This window comes from Carcharhinus amblyrhynchos, chromosome 3, assembly GCF_965287045.1.
Source record: "Carcharhinus amblyrhynchos chromosome 3, sCarAmb.v2.hapA, whole genome shotgun sequence".
Classification (NCBI taxonomy): Eukaryota; Metazoa; Chordata; class Chondrichthyes; order Carcharhiniformes; family Carcharhinidae; genus Carcharhinus; species Carcharhinus amblyrhynchos.
In genome coordinates, this window is record NC_137326.1 from 30040927 (window position 1) to 30063967 (window position 23041).

The 23041-nt window shown below is 42.3% G+C and overlaps 1 protein-coding gene across 1 annotated transcript in view; it reads right to left on the minus strand.

Moving 5' to 3' along the window:
• Positions 1 to 23041, minus strand: part of dnah12 (dynein, axonemal, heavy chain 12) — a 193715-nt gene that overhangs the window by 78977 nt on the left and 91697 nt on the right. Inside the window, exons 33-43 of the mRNA XM_080182788.1 lie at positions 21641 to 21724; positions 21310 to 21498; positions 17892 to 18011; positions 17196 to 17381; positions 15455 to 15606; positions 11639 to 11777; positions 8800 to 8966; positions 7926 to 8181; positions 4707 to 5006; positions 1618 to 1796; positions 88 to 280 (exon numbers count right to left, since the gene is read on the minus strand). Of these exons, the coding sequence (XP_080038914.1) occupies positions 88 to 280; positions 1618 to 1796; positions 4707 to 5006; positions 7926 to 8181; positions 8800 to 8966; positions 11639 to 11777; positions 15455 to 15606; positions 17196 to 17381; positions 17892 to 18011; positions 21310 to 21498; positions 21641 to 21724 (1965 nt within the window). The remainder of the gene's footprint in view (positions 1 to 87; positions 281 to 1617; positions 1797 to 4706; positions 5007 to 7925; positions 8182 to 8799; positions 8967 to 11638; positions 11778 to 15454; positions 15607 to 17195; positions 17382 to 17891; positions 18012 to 21309; positions 21499 to 21640; positions 21725 to 23041) is intronic.

Sequence of the window (23041 nt, forward strand, 5' to 3'; positions counted from 1 at the left end):
TTGCGTATTTTCAGTGATAAAATGGAGGTAAATTTATTGTTGTGAATCAGCAGTGATTCTAAACAGTTTGAATAAAATAAACGTTACCTTTAAATCCTCTCTCCATTCATTCGTTCCATAGCTCTTGGAGATTTCGGGCTGAAAGATAATCATTTTAGCCATTGATGTGGCCAAACGAGTCATGGATTGACGGCCACTTCCTCCAACTCCCACCAGGAGAGCATTACCTCTTGCCTGTTTCAGTACTCGACTGATCCGGGACAAATGTTCCAACATATACCTAGCAGAAAATGTAAATTTGACTTTTCTCACCTATAGCAGTGCACAAAGCAGTTAAAATATAGTGAGAGAAAGAACAAGGGAGCATGTTGGCAGAGAAAAAGAGGAAGCAGACCTGATTGCTGTATTTCCAAAAACATAAGGGGAGCGGGGTGATCTTACTGGCCCGTTCCACTGGTGATCAGTGTGGTGAGCCGGTAAGATTGGGTGAGAGGCATAAAATTGGGTTCAGGCCCAAATTTTTGCCTTCTTGTGATGCTACTGGCCCCGTTTTGCTGGCAAAACCAGCTTCACGATTTAAGTATGCATTACCGAATTTAAATTATAATTAGAAGTTTAAAAGTTTATTTATTAGTAACAAGTAGGCTTACATTAATACTGCAACGAAACTATTGTGAAAATCCCCTGGAGTCCTGGATGCTATTGTCTGGGCTCACTTGCACTTACTGCTCACTGGTTGAGGTTCTCACTGGCGAGGATCACATATGCTCCCAATCAAAGCAGACCAGACATTATGGCCTCACCAGTGGGAATGAAGATCCTCAAAGCCCCTGAGTGTTCAAGGACAGGATGGGCAGTGAACATGGGACAGCACCACCCTGACACTGCCCACAGGGCATCGGGCAGTGCCAAGGGTGTGGGTCCTGAAGAGGACAGACCTATGGGGGGTGGGGGGGGGGGGGCGTGGTGGTTGGAGCCATGACAGAACAGGCAAAGGGGGGCTCCGTGGGAGAGGGAGGGAGATGGGTACTTTGCACTGGTGAAGGGCGGGCTGGGGGTATGGTGGGGATTGACTGTCACAGCGATTAAAGAGGATGGGGATTGACCAGGGGTGGGAGTGGGCAATATCTGGGGCGATGATCGGCAGTGGGGGGGTGATGTCCCAGGGGGCGATCAGGGGTGGGGTGGGTGACCTTTAAGGAGGATATGCTTCGAGCATGGGGTAATTACATTCCAACAAGGGTGAAAGATAAGGGAATCAATGTAAGGGCCCCTTGAATGATAAGAGAACAATAACAGAGAATATAATCAAATTAAAAAAAAGGGTGCAAGATCCATTTTAGGTTACATCTTGAAGCAAGATCCTGGCCAAATATAACAAGCTGAAAGTGGGAGTGAAGAGGAAAGTAAGACTGGCAAATATTGAATTAGGGAAAAGAAAAATAGCACATCTAAAAAGGAACCCAAAAATCTTCTACTGTGATCTCATCAGATAGTAAGTGGGGTGTGGCTTATTAGGCAACTTGTTTCAACATGCCCTCAAATACCTCAAGCAAAAGCTAAACATTATATTTACTACACATGAGGGAAAATATTAAAGTAAAAGGGAAAAAGTACCTGAATATAACCAGATTCATCTGGGTTTTATGGGTCTGATTATATTCATCTAGGCAAGTCACGACCACCTCATTAAATTCTTTAACTGAAGGAACCTCTGCATACAATCGTTCATCTCCTTCCAAATCAGGATTCATGTAGTCACCAAACAACAGGCTTCTCATATCCTCTTCAGTGACCTACAGTAAAACGAATTGTTGAATAAGCACACAAAATCCAGAAACATTGGGCCTGATTTTACCATTTTCATTCTAAGGGCCTGATTTTACCATTTTCATTCTAAGTGCTGAATCTGGGCGCAATTCAGATCTGACTTGGAAATCTGCTTTCAGGCACCCCCATACATACTTAGCCTGAAAAAAAAATTGCGGATCCTGTTAGCGCTGTGGGCAGACCTTCGCACATCCGAAACGATCAGAGCTCTGAACTGCACAAGCACAGTTAGAAAAAATTTGAAAAAGCATGTCAGATCACTCCTGAACCGCAGAAAGCAGAGAAAGCGCCCGGGAGCAAAAAGCAGGAGCAATGGCCCCCACAGACATCAATGTCCCAACCAAATATACATCTTACCCGCCTCCCTTCTCCTCACCATGAGAATGATCTGGCCTCACTACTCCAGCCCATCAAGAGAATGATCTGACTTCACTTCTCCCATCCCCCCCAAAGAATGATTTGGCCTCACTCCACACCCCCTCCAAGAGATTGATCTGGCCTCACTCCCCCTCCTCCAAGAGAATGATCTAGCCTCGCTCCCCCTCCTCCAAGAGAATGATCTGGCCTCATCTGACCTGCCTTCTCCTCCCTCCCCACCCCTTCACCAGAGAATGATCTGGCCCACCTCCCTTCTCCCCCCAACCAGACAACAACTGGCCCTTCCTGCCCCCCACCAGACAACGATTCCCCCCCCGCCCTAACTAGACAACGATCTGGCCTCACTCCCCCCTCAGAGGATAATGTGGCCTCACTCCTCACCCCCACCTCCAACCAGAGAATGATCTGACCCACCCCACCCTCCCTCCCCCCCCGTACTACTGATCTGAGTCAGAGAGCCGTTGGAAGCTCTGAACTCACCTCTTCAACAGCAGGAGCACCCAGTTTAGACTTTTATTTAGCATGTTCATTTTGGTGCAATGCTAGATTGGTGATAGTAAAGGGGAAAATGCTGATAAAGTTGGGCAGACAGTTCATTAATTTAATTTAAATGCGTGCAAATGCATTTAAATCGCCATTGCCCCTGTTTTGGGCACAAATTGGATTGCGGCCATTTCCGGGTCTCGGTAAAGTGGCCATCTGCGCGGATGTAGGTGCAGGTCGCATTAATGGCCTCACAGTTGACTTTATCACGTTTTTGCGCCCAAAAACAGGTGCAATGCAATGGTAAAATAGGGTCCTAAGTGCTGAATCTGGGAGTGTTTCAGATCTGACTTTTAGAGCAGTTCTCAGGCACCCACATGTGCACCCTGCCTGAAATAAAAGCAGTGATTCTGAATTGCGCTGCAAAAGCCTGTGGGTGGGGCTTATCACACCTGAAACACTGCAGCTCTGATTGGAGCCTACAACTGCGCATGCGCAGTAAAAAAAGTAGAAAAACGCTCCCGTCACATCGTTCCTGGGGCAGATAATGCCTCCCCTGGTCCCCTCAGACATTGCTCCACCCACCCCCACAAAATAACTGTCCCCCTTATCCCCCACCCCTCCACTACCCCCACCACCCCCAGTACCTCCACCACCACCGCCCCCCCACCCCACTCCCCCAGCAATCTGAATCAGAAAACAGCCAGAAATTCTGAATTTATCTCCTCAGAAACTGGGGTGCCTAAATTGGACCTTTGTGGACCATGTCTGTTTCACACTGAATCCGGACAGGCGAACACGGGTAGTAAAGGGAGAACTGCCGGTAATTTGGGTGTCCAGCCCATTAAGTCAGTTTAAATGCGTGCAAATGCATTTAAATTGCCATTGAGCCAGTTTTGGACTGGCCACTTTAGGCGTATAGTAAAGGGGGAATGGGCGTGGAGGTGGTCATGGATCGTGCAACTTGCCTCACGCCCAACTCTACCATGTTTCCGCGCTCAAAAACGGGCACAACTTGATGGTAAAGTCGGGCCCATTGTGAAAGCAAATTTCTCAAAGAATTTTGAGGTTTATCTCTACAGATATTGTATGAGTACTGCAAAAAATATTGTACTGTGAAAACTTCTCTGCAAAGAGTTGGCCCACACTCAACCATGAGGGCATTGTGTGCAAAGCAATCTTCCTCATTGCACTTAACTCCATATATTTTTATTTAATTTATAAATAATTCAAATACTATTAATGATGTAGTATATCGTGCCTCTTTCAAAAAGCTACTCACTAATCCAACTACCTTGGTCTTTACCCAACATACTGCAATTTGTTCCTTTTTAAATATATATTTAATTCATTTTTATAAGTTATTATTGAATCTGCTTTCACCACATTTTACAGCAGTAAATTCCAGATCATAAAACTCACTGCAGCATGGGAATTCACAGATGGAGCCAAAAATCTCAGGATTTTACCCGGTTCTGAATCAGGCGCTGGCCCAAATTTTACCCGTAAAATTCTGGTCCTTGTAGTTAAATGTCTGAATATCTATATTTTTAAAAAGTTTTATTTATTAGTGTCACAAGTAAGCTTACATTAACGTTGCAATGAAGTTACTGTGAAAATCCCCTAGTCGTCACACTCCAGTGCCTGTTCGGGTACACTGAGGAAGAACTTAGCACGGCCAATGCATCTAACTAGTACATGCCATTCAGACTGTGGGAGGAAACCTGAGCACCTGCAGCAAACCCATGCAGACAAGGGGAGAATGTGTAGACGTCACACAGACAGCGATTCAAGCCAGGAATCAAACCCAGGTCTCTAGTGCTATGAGGCATCAGTGTTAACTACTGTGCCACCGTGCTGCCCATTTACAAAAGGAGCTGCAAACAGTGTTATGTAAGAGACAATTAAGTCAAAGTGCATTATAAGAGGTCAATGTGGTACAGTGAGAATACTTAAAAGGGCACTTCAAGTAACCAGAAATTTAACTTTCAAACTCAACAAGAAATCAGACTCACATGTCCAGTGCCATGTATCAAATGCTCAAATATGGAATCGAAACTCTCCCTGAAATGACTTTTCACGATGGCCTTCATCAGATCAAATAACCAGGTTCGGTCCATATCATCCACTAGGCGGTCATAAAATACACGGAAGACCTCATGCACAAATAGACGAACTAGCACACGCTTATTCTCAACTGACTCTTTCTTAATAAGCAAACAGCCTTGAATAACCCGTGAGAAATCTCGCAAGTTAAAGGTATAGTGGGATTTTGTAGGTGTAGGAAGTAGATTTTCAATGGCTTTTTTATACACCTGGAATAGAGTGCAAGGATAACATGATTCAAACATAGAAACAATATAGTGTTCTTATCTTAATTTTTATTCTCAAATAATGTAATTAATTCATTATCTACCAGATAGGTACAACTTGATCTTGTTCAACTTCAGGACTTAACATGTTAGTGTGGAAAGAGGTTCAGCAGATGATATTCATATAAGGAACACAAAAAGTTAATATGCAGATACAGCAATCTAGTAGAAGAGCAAATGGCATATTGGTATTTATTCCCAAGGGGTTGAAGTAGACAAACAGAGAAGACTTTCTGAAATTCTACAAGACATTTTGAGATCAAACCTGGAATACATAGAAACAAAGAAGCACTTCAAGATTGCTTCACCATTCAATATGGTCATGGCTGATCCTCTATCTTTATCTCTCCCCATTCCTCTTGATGCATTTACTCTCTAGAAATCTATTTCCTTCTTAAATATATTCAGTGACTTGGCCTCCACAACCTTCTGTGACAGAGAATTTAACAGGTTTATCGCCGTCTGAGAGGCAGTTTTTTTCTCAGCTCAGTCCAAAAACGTGCACCCATATCCTGAGACTGTGACCTTTGTTCTAGACCTCACCCCAGTTAGGGGAAATGCTGCAGCCAGTATATCCAGCCCTGTCAGAATTTTATATGTTTCAATGAGATTCCTTCTCATTCATCTAAACTCTAGTGAATATAGGACTCCAGCGAATATAGGTCTAGTTGACCCAATCTCTCCTCATATGATAACCCTGCTACCCTGATCAATCTGGTGAACATTCAGTGCGCTTCCTCCAGGGCAATTCTGAGCTAAGGAGACCAACATTGGATTGTGTGGTCTCACCAAAGTCCTGTAAAGCTGCAGTAAGACATCTTGCTCCTGTACTCAAATCCTCTTGCAACGAAGATTGACATACCACGTGCCTTCCTAATTGCTTGCCATTGCTCCATTCTTATTTTCAGTGACTGGTATACAAGGACACCTAGGTCCCTTTGTATATCAACATTTCCAGGTCTGTCACCATTCAAACAATGCTCTGTCATTCTATTTTTCCGACCGGTAACCTCACACGTATCCATGTTATACCGCATCAATCGCTGGCCAGCTCCTGTAATGCTGCACCTCCGATTCCCCCCAGCCTCTGATCACTGGAATTCAGGACCTCTCTGCCCTGACCCCACCCCGGCAGGTCAATTGTGTTCTTGCAGCGCAGCAGGCTGGCAGAATCACCCTCATTGCATTTATCTCACTCATCCATATTATTGATATCTACTATGAATAGCTGGGGCCCAAGCACTGATCCCTGTGTTACCACTTACCACTCTGAAAAAGATCGATTTATTCTTACTCTGTTTCCTGTCTGCTAACCAATTCTAAATCATGCCAGCATATTACTATCAAATCCATGTTCTTGTGTACACTAACCTCTTTTGTGCACTTTCTGAAAATCCATGTGCACCATATCCAACAGTTCTCCCTATCTGTTCTACTAGTTATGTCTTTTTAAGAGACCAAAGTCATGCACCAGCCTGCTCCTCATGCACCGTACACAGAACCCATAATCACAATCAAAGGACAGAAACTACAGGCAGTGGACCAGTTCATTTATCTTGGCAGCACCCTCTCCCAAGCAGTGACTATTGATACAGTAGTTAACTGCAGAATAGCAAAAGCAAGTTCTGCTTTTGGCAGACTGCGCTCCACTGTATGGGAACATTGAGAAATCAGCCCAGCAACAAAACTGAGGGTCTATAGCGCCGTTGTACGCAATACCCTCCTGTATGCCTGTGAAAAGTGGACTGTGTATCGAAGACAGCTCAATCATTTCCACATGACTTGTCTTCGCAGAATATTATGCATCAGATGGCAAGACAAGGTACCAAAGACTGAAGTTCTCTCTAGAGCAAGTCAACTGTCAGTCCACACACTGCTAATGAGAGCACTGACCTGGTAGGCAGGTCGTGTCATCCGTATGCCAGATGAGCGCATGCCCAAGCAGCTCCTTTTTGGGGAACTCTCTGCTGGAAGACGCTCGTATGGAGGGCAGAAGAAATGTTTCAAAGACACACTCAAGGTCTCCCTGAAGTTGCTTGACATAGACATGACTACCTGGGAAACACTGGCACAAAACCGTCCTACCTGGCGCTGCCTCATCCACAAGGGCTGTCAAGCTTACGAAGCAAGGTGTATCGCTGAAGCACAACTTAAACACGAGCTGCGCAAGTCCAGAGCCACCAGCGCAACAACTATAGTGCCCACACAAGTTTGCCCAATATGTGCCAGGACATTCCGTGCCCAAATTGGCCTGATCAGTCATCTTCGGACACACCGCATCCAACCTCAAAATGACTAATGGTGTCGAGGTCCTCATCAACAACAATGAACAAACAACAACTAGTTACGTCCTCAAAAAATTCTAGCCGGTTTGTCAAATAATGATTCCCTTTCATAAATCATTGCAGACTTTGTCTAATCCAGTTGATGTTTCCCAAGTGTCCTGTAATCACATCCATTGTAATAGACTCTTAACATTTTCCTCAATACTGAAATATGATAAAATAGATGTTTGTCCAAATCCATCTATATTGCACCAAATAACAAAAGTCTAACAAAATTTCAAATGCAGAGGGCACGATGGGGAGGGATGGGATGCAGTAAGAGTTTAAAGGAGGTGAACGATGGCGGAGTTGAAGGAGGAGGGGCAATGGGTGAATTGAAAGAGGGGAGCAACGGGGGTTGATTGAGGGGGGCAATGGGTAAATTGAAAGTGGGAGTAATGGAGATTGAATGAAGCGGGCAATGGGGTGTCAAAGGATAAGGAAATGATGGGATTGAAGGAGGAAGGGAAATGGGGGCACTGAAGGAGGAGGAGAGGAGGGGCTATAGAGATTGATACAAGATTTCCAAAATACTTACCTCCAATGTAGCACTAACAATCTGATTTCCAATGGTAAAGTAATCTGTAGGAAATTCATTGTTGCGCAGGTAGAAAGCTACAATGTTTGAGAAAATACGGACCATAGTTTCATCGCTAAATGTATTGATGGTACAAATATTAAAATGACGCAAAAATCTAGGAGTAACAGGATTTCGACCACCCCCTGGTGGGCCCATGGCTGAAACTAGTTGTATATCAACTAGCGTGATCCTACTTGTGTCTTTCAGATCATACCTAGAACATACAAAATAAATGAAAATGATGAGACATACAAATGACCTCCAGAGACACATGGTAGAATTTTGGAAGCCTACTGGAGGCAAACAGACACAGAATTTCCTGCCACCAACCAGCCCTCTGCTTTGCTGGCACTATCCCACCTCCAGGTCATTTGGAAGGAAGCTGGGTTTTAGGTAAAACAGCTGCATGCCTGCAACTGGCGGGTAGCCAACTGAGGCTATTAAGGTCCACTGAAGCATCCCTTCCTCAAAATATATTGTTTACAAGACAGTGGTACAGTATTATACCACTGAGTGATCATGATTGGTTTTATTTCATGGGCAAATAAACTGACTCAAATCACTTGACAAAAAAACAAGGAGTTCCATTTTGAACTCTGTCAGGCTTGAGTTAAAATATGGCGAAGAAAAGTAAAAGATGTACTTTTGTTTGAACATCTGTTAATGGAACAATCATGGAGATGCTGAGCACTTATGCTGATTTGTATTGTCTGCACGGTTAGCTGACACATAAGAAAATGAACTACTTGATTTTCTTCAGAAACTGTGGTCTTAATGACTGCATTAATCATTCCAAACAAAATATTAGCTAGGCTTCAAACTGCATGGTTACCAGTTTCCATGGTCAAAGTATTGCCTGAGCAGTTCAATAGGAGGTTGAGCACCATATATTTCCAATGCCGGCATGTTCATATCATCGACAAAGATCACACACTTCTTTCCCATTGGAGGGCCATACACTCCCTTCCGCCTTTTATCCAGCCTGGACATGATAATGTTCTAGTAGACAGAATAAAAATAAATAATTTATAATCATGAGAACCTGTGGAATAGAAGCTTGAGTAAGTCATTCAATAGTGCTCTGCAATTCGATAGTTGATCTGATTTTGTCTTCAACTCCATTTTCTGTGAGTTCCCCAAAACTACTGACTACCCCTCCCAAATAATTCAGCAATCTGTCCTTCTCAGCCTTTATTATATTCAACGACTCAGCCTTCCCAGCTCTCTGGGATAGAGAATTCCAAAGGTTCATGAGTCTCAGACAAGAAATGCCTCGTCATATCCATTTTAAATGAGAGAATCCCTCATTCTAAAACTGTGTTCCCTTGCTCTGGATTCATAGACGTGGGAGGATGTTTCCTCTTGTAGAGCAAACTAGAACATGAAGGGCCTGATTTTACCATCAAGTTGCATCCGTTTTCCAGCGCAAAAACTTGGGCGTGAGGTGAATAGTGTGATCCGTGCCCACTTCCGCGCCAGTTCCCCCTTTACCAAGGCCCAAAAATGGCCACAATCGGGACCTTGACAGAAATGGGTGCATTTGCATGCATTTAAATTGACTTAATGGGCTGACGCCCAACCTTACTGGCACTTCCCCCTTTACCATCATGTTTGCCCATCAGACATGATCTACAAAAGTCCGATTCAGGCGCTCCAGTTAGTGAGGAGGTAACTGCTGAGCGTCTGATGACTCTCTGCTTGAGATTGTGGCAGAAGGGGGGTGGAGGTTCACTGCCACTCAGCCTGAGATCAATGAGGGGGAAGGGGTGGTCCGCTGCCACTCTGCCTGTGATCTGTAAGAAGGAAGGGGGGGGTGTCCACTGCCACTCTGCCTGAGATCAGTGAGGGCTGGGGGCAGGGGCTCACAATCAGTCTAAGTGGTGGGCAGGATAAGGGGGTCGGTAATGTTGTGGGAGGTGGGACAATGTCTGTGAGGCCCACAGGGAGGCATTATCCAGCCTGGGAGTGAAGTGGTCAGCGGGCTGCATTCTATCATTTTTTTGTCTGTGCATATGCAGTTGGAGGTGCCGATCGGAGCTGCAGGATTTTGGGCACTTTAAGCCCTGCCCATAGGCGCCGGCAGCACAATTTGGAATTGCTGATATTTTTTCAGGCAGAGTGCGTAGGGGTGCTCCTGAAAACGGATCTAAAAGTTGATCTGAAACATTCCCACTTCAAGTCTGTCCAGCGCTTAGAATCAAAATGGTAAAATAGGGCCCAAGGTCATAGTTTTAGGATAAAGGATGGCATATTTAAAACACAGAAGAGGAAAAATGACTTCTCTCAGAGGGTCATGAGTCTGTGGAATTCATTGCCCCAGAGCATTGTGGATGATGGGACATTGAGTAAATTTAAGGAAGAAGTGGACAGATTTTTAATTAGTAAGAATTTGAAAGGCTGTGATGAATGGGCAGGAAAGTGGAATTGAGGCTGAGATGAGATTTGCAATAATTGTATTGAATAGTAAAGCAAGCTCAAGGGGTTAAATTGCCTATTCCTATTCCTAGTTCTAATGTTATGTGAAACCATGTTGACTCTCAATTGCATCATGATTTTCTGCATGTCCTGCTACTAATCCCTAAATAATGGATTCCAGCATTGGCAGACAGACAGACCACTGTCTGTGCACAATCCGCACAGACAGTGACCAACACCAGGAATCGAAACCAAGTCCCTGGCGCTGTGAAGCAGCAGTGCTAACCACTGTGCCACCGTGCCACTCCCCCAAGGAGAGTTGGAGGGTTGTCTAGCCGTACACAGGTGGAAAGACCCCACAAAATCTGAAACCTTGGAGAATAATGGAGCAGTGAAGGAGAAAGGAATGTGATTACAGGTGAGCTGTTGCATACCTTGGTTTAGTTCATGGAGAACCGAATGAATCCTCAAGATCCTGTGAAGTACAGAAGAATTCTAGTATAGGGGAAATATTAGTATTTATAAAATAGTTGGGTTGTAAGTTTGGATGGAGTGCCACATAAGTAGGATTACCACTGTGCTCTAAATTACTTAACTGGAAATCCAAGTGATCTTATTTCACTCGACTTTCTGATTCAGGCCAGGGAAGATTTGTGTAATGCAGCTTGCTCCCGGGGCCCACAGTCAAGAGCAGCTCAGTTGCATGTAAATAAGCCATTCCCCCTATTCTTAAAGCACTAACTTTAGCCTGGAATGAGCCTTACTGAACGGAGGAGCTAGGAGTGGTTTAAATTCTTCTAACTTTTCCTGGTTAACTACAGGCGTAACACAATTGGAACAATCTGTAGTTTACAATTTAACTTGCATTTTCAGATGGTTTCCAGTACAGGACAATTTCCCTTTGGAAGGCTGCATTTCCTGGGCGATTGCTGTTCAATCCCTATCTGGGAACCTCCAAAAGGAAAGCGCAGCTCATCTTTAGAAACACTGCCCTGGAGCTGCAAGTTGTGTGTTAAGTTAGTAGTGCTTGTTTCGTTTAACTCCCTACAGCAAATGTTTTTGTTTAACAAGTGAAATCTCATGGCATAGTTCTTTCAGTTAATAACTGGAAGTTCAATTTTCTTTTAAGTTACTGGTCTCTACCAAGATGGTAAGAATTTGTGCATTCGTGCAGGTTCGAAGATGAGAAGGGGCAAAATTTCTATCAATCCTCTTTTCCCCACTTTGTCCAGTGACTTTATAAAGTGATGATGTACCTGAATCTGATTAGCCCCAGTTCGTGCAGAAAAGTTAATGAAAAAAGGTACATAACGATCCTTATCTAAATTGTTCATTAGTTTATCTTGAACGTAGAGTGACTTCCCAGTGCCAGTCTGGCCCACAAACAGAAGAGGTCTGCGTGAATTAAAAAACATTAGCTTTACAAACTGTTTAAAATGATAATATATTTTAGTAACATTTCTAATATTCTGTAAACTAAATATACACAGAACATAATGGAATAAATAATTTCATTAAATGCACATTACTTTATATAAACTATGTATATAAATGCAAAGTAAACTGAATGAGCCAGAAAATTTGATTATGCGCACTTCATACGGGCACATATCCAAGTGAAATCAGACATGCCGATAAAAAAATTAAGATTACAATAATTCTCAATGATAGAATTTAATTTTAAAAATAAAGGGATAGATTTTAGTCTTCACCTCTGGGTGAAACAGTTTATTTATCTTCCACCTGGCTTTCGTTTCATTGATTCTAATGGAATGCAAATAGGGCAGGGGCTATAAAGGATAGACAATCTGTTACTGCAGATTGTTAAGCAGGCACTGACGTTGGAATCTACTACAAAATTTCAATATCAAAGACCTTTATCTTGAACGTAGTTTATCAGCTAGTAAGTATTTCTTAATGGTGACTTTATTTTATTCCGTCAAGGGATGTGGGCATTGTTGGCTAGGCCAGCATTTATTGCCAATCCCTAACTGCCCTTGAGAAATTGGTGGTGAGCCATCTTAGGTAGGGATTTTGACTCATTAGCAGTGAAAGAATGGCAATAATGGGGGAGATTCTCTGGCCTCCCTGCTGTGTGTTTCTGGGCAGTGAAAGGCAACTTGCTGTTCACTGGCAGTGAAGTTCTCTGGTCCTGCCACTGTCAATGGAATTTTCCACTGAAGGCACCCCACATCACTTGGAAGCTCGTGGGCTGGGGTACACTGCCAGTGAGACCAGAGAATCCCGCTCGCATGGACAGCCAGAGAATTCAGGTATAGTTCCAAGTCAGGATAATGTGTGGCTTGGAGCAGAATTTTGTAGCTGCTGGTGTTACCATACATCAGCCCTTGTCTTTCTAGGTCAAGCTTGTCCAATTTTTTCCACATGGGGAGTAGGCAGGGGTTACATTTCAAAATTTTCTCACTCAAGGGGCCAATGAGCAAATTTTTTAGAAAGATCAAGTTTTGCACAACACTGAATATGAATTTTTTAAAATGAAGTCCAAAAATAAACAACATGCTGATAAAAAATATGAGTAATAATAAAGATGTACATTGATATGTAATAGCATGAGTGTGTCTGTTCCAGCTCACTCCCAGTGAGTGCTCACTCAGTCACCCTTGCCCACGATGAGAGTGGATAAAAGTGCATGATGGTGCATGTGTGGGCGTGGGTAAATGAGAATCCTGATACTGGGAGTAAGCCAGACTTACGGACACATTCTGTCCTCCGCTCACTGTCACAACCCCTCCATACCTGCGTTCTCTCACAATGCCTCCTGTGCTCTTTTCCACCCACACACACACACACCTTCTCTCTCCTCGCACACCTCTCTCCCTCTCCCACTCTCCCCTTCTTCCCCCTCACACATGGATGCATTTACAACAGGTAGATTGGTAGATTGCTAAGGACACAGTCAAATAGATTGTTCCTTCGTCACCTGACTTGGATTTCTTGGACTTGACCAGTAGTGGTGCTACCGGGTCACTTTTGATAACGGACTTGAAGTCCCCACCTAGAGTACATTCTGTGTGCTTGTCACCCTCAGTGCTTCCTTCAAGTTGTATTAAATATGAAGGAGTGCTGATTCATCAATTGATTGCTGAGAGGAAGCACAATGTGGTAATCAGCAGATGTTTGCTTGTCCACGTTTGACCTGATGCCATGGGACTTCATGGGGTCCAGAATCAATGTTGAAGAGTACCATGACAACTCCCTCCTACCTGTATACCACTGTGCTGCTACCTTTGCTGGGTCTGTGGGGTGAGACAGGACATACCCAGGAATGGTGATGGTGGTGTCTGGGGCATTATTCGTAAGCTATGTTTCTGAAGTATAACTATAAAAATATAAGATATAGGAGCAGAATTAGGCTACTCAGCCCAAGGATTTTGCTCCGCCATTCAATCATGGCTGATATTTTTCTCATCCCCATTCTCCTGCATCTTCCCCATAACCCATGATCCCCTTATTAATCAAGAACTTATCTATCTCTGTCTTAATCTATCGCTATCTATCTCTGTCTTAATCTATCTATTGCTTCCTCAATACTACCTGTCCCTCCCAATTTTGGCACAACACCCAAATGCTAATAAGGTGAGATTTGCAGGGTCAGGTTTCATTGATACTGAGTGGCTTGTTCATTTTAGACAGCATTTAAGAGTCAATGGCTTCCACAGCCTTCTGCAGCAAAGAATTCCACAGATTCACCACTCTCTGGCTGAAGAAATTCCTCCTCAACTTTGTTTTAAAGGATCATCCCTTTAGCCTGAGGTTGTGCCCTCTGGTTCTAGTTTTTCCCATTGGTGGAAACATCCTCTCCATATCCACTCTATCCAGGTCTCACTGTATCCTGTAAGTTTCAATAAGATCCCCTCCTCATCCTTCTAAACTTCAACAAGTACAGACCCAGAATCCTCAACCGTTCCTCATATGACAAGCTCTTCAATCCAGGGATCATTCTTGTGAACCTCCTCTGGACCCTTTGCAAAGACAGCACATCCTTCCTTAGATATGGGGCACAAAACTGTTCACAATACTCCAGATGAGCTCTGACCAGAACCTTATACAACCTCAGAAGTACATCCCTGTTCTTTTATTCTAGTCCTCTTGACATGAATGCTAACAGTGCATGTGCCTTCCTAACTGTCAACTGAACCTGCATGTTAACCTTAAGAGAATCTTGAACAAGAACTCCCAAGTTCCTTTGTGCTTCTGATTTCCTAAGCATTTCCCCATTTAGAAAATTGTCTATGCCTCCATTCCTCCTTCCAAAGTGCATAACCTCACACTTTTCCAATTGTATTCCACCTACCTCTTCTTTGCCCACTCTGCTAACCTGTCCAAGTCCTTCTGCAGCTCCCCCACTTCCTCAATACTACCTGAACCTCCCAATTTTGGCACAACACCCAAATGCTAATAAGGTGAGATTTGCACGGTCAGGTTTCATTGATACAACTGAGTGGCTTGTTCATTTTAGACAGCATTTAAGAGTCAACGCCAGTGCTGTGGGTACAGAGTCACTTGTAGGCCAGACCAGGTAATATTGGCAGATTTCCTTCCTTAAAGGACATTAGTGAATCAAATAGGTTTTTATGACAATCACTAATGGTTTCTTGGTCACTATTAGTAAGATTAGATGCACATCACCTCTAAATGAATATGAATTGGGAGCCATGTGATTCTTGTGCACCACTGACTTTACTTTGAACATAGAATGTAATTATAAAGAAGTTTACACTAATGAGTATTCATGACATATGAATATATTAAAAGTGGGAATGCACCACATGCCAACATGAGGCCTGACATGTCACAAACATGGCACTGACTTAATCCTGGTATCTCAACACACCATCTGGAAATCAAGTATCAGCTACTACCTAATTCAGTCACCCCACAGAAAGCGTTTCCCACTCTTGCAGGCTTCATAAAATTCCCCCCAATATAATGCAAAGCATCACGAGGCCCAGTTTTTATTTGAATTATTGATACGTCTGTTTCACTATGCAGTGTAAAAGAGAACCAGTGCAAATCAAAGAACATTTTCTAATAAGCAATATCTTCCTTACTTTCCATTTGTAACACAGAGGTCCAAAAGGTAGGTATATCTGACTGTGTCCATTGTAGGGACAATGATGTCTTGGACTTTTGTGGTCTTATCACCCAGAGAAATAGCCTTTATTGTTTCATTCCAATGGACCCAACGTCCTCTGGCTTTAAACTGATAAAAGTGTTATAGATTCACTAGAAAGCAGTTAATGGTACAAATTAATATTACATTGTGTATATTAAATCAATTTGATGTTACTTTTTTAAAATAATTTCTCTGTTTGTTTACCTCCTCAAAACATACACATTTTTAGGGATATGTTATCCTCCAATTATGACTTCTGGTTTCTGTCCCACTTACCAGAGGAAACAGCTTCTCCTTGTTTATTCTATCAAAGCCCTTCATTATTACGAAGGCTTCTATTAGCTCTTCCCTTAACAATCTCTTCTCTAAAGTGAGCAATTCAGTTTCTCCAATCTTTGCACACAGTTTCACTTCTGATCAACCCCCTATGTTAACTCTCCAAGGTCTTGACAACCTTCCTATAGTGTGGTTTCCAGAATTGTACACAATACTCCATGTGAGTCTAATAAGTTATTTGTAAAAGTTTAGCCTGATTTTCTTTTTTTTATTCAAAGCCCCTATTCATAAAAGTAGGTAATCCATAACGTTCCAAGTATACATTTATTGCATATATTTAGAAATGCAGGCTCTTCGATACTTTTTGTCTTAGATGGCCAAATTGCAGGGATGAGGATAGTTGCATGAAAGAAGTTGGTTCATTACACCAAACCTGAACCAAGGCTCAGAATATCTCAGTGATATCATGGTACTCTGAAGGCAGAGGGAGAAAGTAAATTTTCAGTTTCATATCTTCTGCACCTTTGGAGTCAATTATCTTTCCATAGGAAAACTTTTGAGATAGTTTTAAGGCCCTGAAAATTTCCAAGGTTGGAATGGGTGAAATTCCCCAGGGAATTCTGGAAATTGCCTAACCTATGGGAACAGAAGTTCCTGTTCCTCCCTTAGGGAAGAGTCTTCTTTGTCACTCTCCCTAAATCGAAGAATCACAGAGTTTAATCTCTGTTGCAGTTTGTATTTGTAATCGTATTGGTTTCTGGCCACACAAACTGCACTATAGACAGGCTACACTAGGAACTCTGCTTTTACTCTTAATTTAAACTATAACATCATTTGCTTGATAAAATGCTTGACTGCAAGAATGTTGACTAAGAGTAAAATCATAATGTTCAATATTATCATTTATAATAGAATTCATGAAAGGAAAATTTGAATATAAGAATGGTTACTCTAACATCCCTGCTGAATAATCAAATTCATCTAACTAATAACTGAGTCACAATGTCTAGGATGGTCTCAGGTTTAATTCCCAGGCTGTACTCAGCTAATGTCAATTGATATCAATGTCAATTAGAATTTTTCTCCTGATCTATACTCGATAAGTGTAGAAACATCAGATGAGGACTAAATTGGGCTCCATTCTTGACATCCTTGAAGCCAAATAGCCTGCTGACACTACTGCTAAGCTTTGAATGAAGTACCAATGGATGACCAGCATCTATCGATGCCTTTGCGAAATGCAATGTGAAGAAGTCAACACTGATAAACGTTACAAAAACAGTTACTCATTCAACAGTGATTACTGCATATGTAAGAACTATGAAGGCAGTTTTACATTATCCTTTCTTTCATTGAAAGTTAGAAACTTAATTTGTTTGGTGTATTCAAAACTACCATACCTCATACATGTAGTCATAGACAAGTCCTTTTTCCTCAAAGGGACATTCCCATTTTGCCACGGAAGCTGGTGGTGGATGTGCAGATTTTACAGATACGATTTCACGCATGAATGCATCAAATATGTTTCGACTCTCTTTGTCACAGGATGCACCAATTGACCAAATCAAAGCGAAGGAAAAAGCAGCCTGGAAACAGGATGAAGTCAGGTTTAAATTTTGAGATACAAGTACATGTATCAGATATGGAAAAGTAAGAATATAAGAAATAGAAGCTAGGGTCAACCAAACTGTCCCCCAAACCTACTTCACCATTGGACTGGTGCAGTTCACTGTAGATACATTGCTCTGACTACCAACAAGACAGGAGCAACAAAATGGATGACATCAAGGCATAAGGCCACAATATTCATGTACAAAGAGAAATAACAATTCTGTTTCATCCATCAGTTCCAATATTTATAATTTAATATAAAATTGCATAATAACTAGATTGATAACAAAAATAATTGCTATGAAATCAGAAAGGGATTAATTTCAGGTCATTTGTGCACAGCATCCAGTTGTCTCCTTTGGGGTGGCATTGTGGAGACCTGGAGTAGGCCACCCAGGTATTCGAAACTGAAAAGGGAATGAATGAAGAAACACCCGTCTTCTTCTCATGAAACAGAAAGTAATAACAAGGATAATATTTCTTACCATTATCCAGACACGAACATTCTTGGAATCAGTGTCTTCTTTCAGTTGGTCATTGAGGAGCATGTCAAAAAGACGAGTCAGTGAAACCACAGTATTGCTGTCAGATGTTGGAACAAGTTCCTGAGTATTTGACATGAAAACTATATCAGTAATATTCATTACAATACTTACTTGATAGTGCAAATAATTTAGTTATTCTTCACTGTTCATCTGTTAATTAAAAATCACATAAAAATCTATTTTCTTAAAATCCATTTTAGCATTTTACACAAATGCTTAACTTATTTTCAGGTACTAAATCTTACAGCGCAGTGTGTCTAACTGTACTAATGGAACAGATTTTAACATGGAACAGGACTGTGGTAGAACAAAGTGCTGGTGACATGATTTCCTACCCTGAAGGATGTGATGAAGAATTTCATTGCTGGGCCTTATTTAAACAGAACTTGTTCAATTATTGCAGAGTGGCTGTCAGTAAATAATCACTAGATGGCTCTTGGCTTCCAGGTAAGTAATAAGGAGAAGGATATTCAATGGGAAAGGTGGCAGTTGAGCATGGGAGGCCATTAATCTACTAGGCAGAAATGAGCTCATTTTGGCCCAAGAAAAGACCCAGCCTTAGCAGAAAAGCCTTTTCTGCCTTCAGGAGAAGAAAAGCATGTCAACATCCCTACTCAGGCCACAATTACAATTGATTAAAACTGTATTTGCATAAACTTATGAAGTTTGTGCCCGCTTTATACTTGATCCACTGGCAAAATGCCTTCCATGTGAAAATCACCAACTGTGGCTTGGAGCAGAATTTGCAGGTGGTGATGTTCCCATGTGCTGGCAGAGTTTGTAGGTTTAGAAGCTGCTGTCAAAGAAGGCATGGTGAACTGCTATGGTGGCTCTTGCAATTGGTACATATTGCTGCCACCTTGCGCCAATGATGGAGGAAGTGAATGTTTGAGGTGGTAGATGGCGCGCTGATCAAAGAGGCTGCTTTGTCCTAAAGTGTAGATTGCAGTCAGTCAGCATTTGTACTGGTAGACAAAAGCAAGATACTGCAGATGCTGAAAATCTGAAATAAAAACAGAAAATACTGGGAAATACTCAGAATCTGCAGAGAGAAAATAGAATGACACTGGACTTGGATAGATTGTAAACGATAAGAACAATTCTATTGTTCACATTAAGTTAAGAGGGCGGCACAGTGACACATTGGTTAGTACTGCTGCCTCACAGCACCAGGGACCCAGGTTCGATTCCCAGCTTGGGTCACTGTCTGTGCAGAGTCTGCAGATTCTCCCTCTGTCTGCATGGGTTTCCTCTAGGTGCTCTGGTTTCTGAAAGATGGTTACAGTCTGAAAGATGTACTGACCTGAACAGACACCAGAGTGTGGCAACTAGGAGATTTTCATAGTAACTTCATTGCAGTGTTAATGGTAAACCTTACTTGTGACTAATAAGTAAACTTTAACTTTTAAGTTAGAAGTGCATGAAAAAGAGGGCACATTTGGTTTTGTTATTGATTATTATGCATGTATATTATGATGGTATAATTATCATGATAAACGTTTCATGTAAATTTGTACAAAAAATTATCTTTCTAATACTTGCTTCTTGTTGTTGATTGCCCCACCCACCCTGCCAAAATCTCCATACTCAGATGTGGCCCTCCAGCCTAAAATGCTCATCCCTATCCTTCCTAATATTCATCTCGTTTCCATTGTCACATGACTGTTACAGTATATTTTTCTTTTGCACTATTAACGCGCAAAATTATATATATTTCACTGCTGGGCTCTAGTCAAGATATAAGACAATATCAACCGGGGATTTGGGCAACATAAACAAAATGCCATTGTGTAACCATGTGTTTTTCTTCCCTTTATGAGTTTTTTGAAAAGGTGACCAAAGAGGTGGATAAGGGTAAGGCAGCTGACGTTGTGTATATGGATTTTAGCAAAGCGTCTGATAAGGTTCCCCATGGTAGGCTACTGCAGAAAGTGCAGATGCATGGGATTGAGGGTGATTTAGCAGTTTGGATCAGGAATTGGCTAGCTGATAGAAGACAGAGGGTGGTGGTTGATGGGAAATATTCAACCTGGAGTTCAGTTACAAGTGGTGTTCCCCAGGGATCTGTTTTGGGGCCACTGCTGTTTGTCATTTTTATAAATGACCTAGATGAGGGCGTAGAAGAATGGGTCAGTAAATTTGCTGACGACACCAAAGTCGGAGGAGTTGTAGACAGTGAGGATGGATGTTACAGTTTGCAGAGGGACATAGATAAGCTGCAGAGCTGGACTGAGAGGTGGCAAATGGAGTTTAATGCGGAAAAGTGTGAGGTGATTCACTTTGGTAAGAGTAACAGGAGTACAGAATATAGGGCTAATGGAAGGACTCTTGGTAGTGTCGGTGAGCAGAGCGATCTCGGTGTACATGTGCATAGATCCCTGAAAGTTGACACCCAGGTTGATAAGGTTGTTTGGAAGGCGTACAGTGTGTTAGCTTTTATTAGTAGAGGGATTGAATTTCGGAACTGTGAGGTCATGTTACAACTGTACAAAACTCTGGTGCGGCCGCACTTGGAGCATTGCGTACAGTTCTGGTCGCCGCATTATAAGAAGGATGTGGAGGCATTGGAAAGGGTGCAGAGGAGGTTTACCAGGATGTTGCCTGGTATGGTGGGAAGGTCATATGAGGAAAGGCTGAGGGACTTGAGGTTATTTTCGTTTGGAAGAAGAAGGTTAAGATGTGACCTAATTGAGGCATACAAGATGATCAGAGGGTTAGATAGGGTGGATAGTGAGACCCTTTTTCCTCGGATGGTGATGGCTAACACGAGGGGACATAGCTGTAAATTAAGGGGTGGTAATTATAGGACGGATGTCAGAGGTAGGTTCTTTACTCAGAGGGTAATAAGGGCGTGGAATGCCCTGCCTGCAGCAGTTGTGGACTTGCTGACTTTAAGGGCGTTCAAATGGTCAGTGGATAGGCATATGGATAACATTGGAATAGTTTAGGTTAGAGGGTCATTAGATTGGTTCCACTGGTTGGTGCAACATCGAGGGCTGAAGGGCCTCTACTGCGCTGTAATGTTCTATGTTATATGAAGGATGAAACTCCAACCCAAAGTGGTTAAAATTAATCTCTATTTAGACCGTTGCACCACAATTATAAAACTTGACTTCAGTTAGAAGACTTCTACACTGTGTCATGTAAACTTAGTCTGAATTCAAATCCCCAGTTGGCTATTTGGTACATCAATTCAAATTGTTCCTTTTGCAGGTTTGGAATTTACTTTGCTCCTTGTTCCTACTGGACAGATGGTAAGAAGTTTTCCTTTTAAATTAGCCACTTCAAATAAATGCTTCATGACGATTCAACACTTAGTTAAATTTTGTCACTTAAGGAAAAGCCAACTTCTGTTTACCTTGCATTGCTTGCGAAGGACATGAAGTGCAGGAGGCACCAGCCAATCAAAGAGACCCTCCAACATACTCAGCATGTCTTTATGATGTGATACGTTTGTAAGTCCTTTAAGCCAGGATGTTACAATGGGCTTCCAGCCCAATTGGGCTGGCTCAAGATAGATCATGCCACAACGACTGACTGTAGCGGGCTAACAGTAGAAATGAAAGAAAACTGCTTTTCAGAAGCATGGCAACACTGTTCACTTAACTTAATAGTTGCATTATATTTTGTTTTGAATTAGAATCAATTGACCACTACAATCATGCAGTAGGAAATAAAAGGGCTCTTACTGAGGCTTGCGAAAGATCCATTGCTTCAAAAATGAGGCTCATCTGTTGTGACATTTGAATGATCTCTCCACTCATCAGACATAGCTAATAACAAAATATAAAAATTGTTAACATATGATTGAACACTTGATCATTAGAAATGATTGTTAAGATTAAACTAGAGGTCAAAAAGGACAGCATTAAAGTTTATTAAAGTTAAAATTTATTTGTGTCACAAATACCTCACAGTGCCAGGGACCCAGGTTTGATTCCTGGCTTGGGTCACTGTCTGTGTGGAGTTTGCACATTCTCCCTGTGTCTGCATGAGTTTCCTCCGGGTGCTCCAGATTCCTCCCATAGTCCAAAGGTGTGAGGGTTAGGTTGATCGACCATGCTAAAGTGCCCCTTAGTGTCAGGGGGATTAGCAGGGTAAATATGTGGTGTTACTGGGATAAGATGGGATTGTTATTGATGCAGGCTCAATGGGCCGAATGGCCTCCTTCTGTACTGTAGGCATTCTACTATTCTATGAAATAGGTTTACACTAACACTTCAAAGAAGTTACTGTGAAAATCCCCTAGTCGTCACTGTCTGGTGCCTGTTTACGTACAATGAGGGCAAATTCAATATGACCAATGCACCTAAATAGCACATCTTTTGGACTGTGGGAAGAAACTGGAGCACCCAGAGGAATCCCTTGCAGACGTGCAAACTCCGCACAGAGAGGGAACCATGCCTGGATCCCTGGCGCTGTGAGGCAGCAATGCTAACCACTGTGCCATCCTGCCAACCCGTGAATTCAAGCTTAACATACAAAATTTTCCTCCAAACATTTTTCAAACTTCAACCCAAATTGCCACCATGATAGAGAGCCTTTCTGTCATGCCAAAATTGGGGAACGAGCCCAGAAAGTCTAGGTCCTTCCCCCAGTCAGGGTATTTAGTATTTTTGGGGGAGCAGTACAGGAATCAGGCTGGGATTTGTGCATGTGCAATTTATGTAGGTGGCTGGCCATTTAAATTCTCAACTGCCTCCACTGAAGTGCAATTTTGGTAGGCCAAGAGTAAGAGTGCAGATTAGACCAGGTAAGAACTAGACTCAACTTGGTGAATTACTTTGGATATCCAGGGAAAGGTGAAGTACCCTTTAGATATGGTTCCAGGACATCTTTGGTAGACGTAAGACACCACTTGGAATTGCTAACAGCAAACATGATTTTATGCACTTTTTATGCTCACTCACTAAAACTATCAATGCTGTCAAAGAACAAAGAACAAAGAACAGCACAGCATAGGAAACAGGCCCTACCAGCCCATGCCGCCCATTTTAACGCTCAGTGAGTGCCTTATTCAAGTCTTTCGACATTTTTGTCTACCTCTAGTGGACTCCACAATAAAGGGGGTGCAAATTTAGGGAATTATA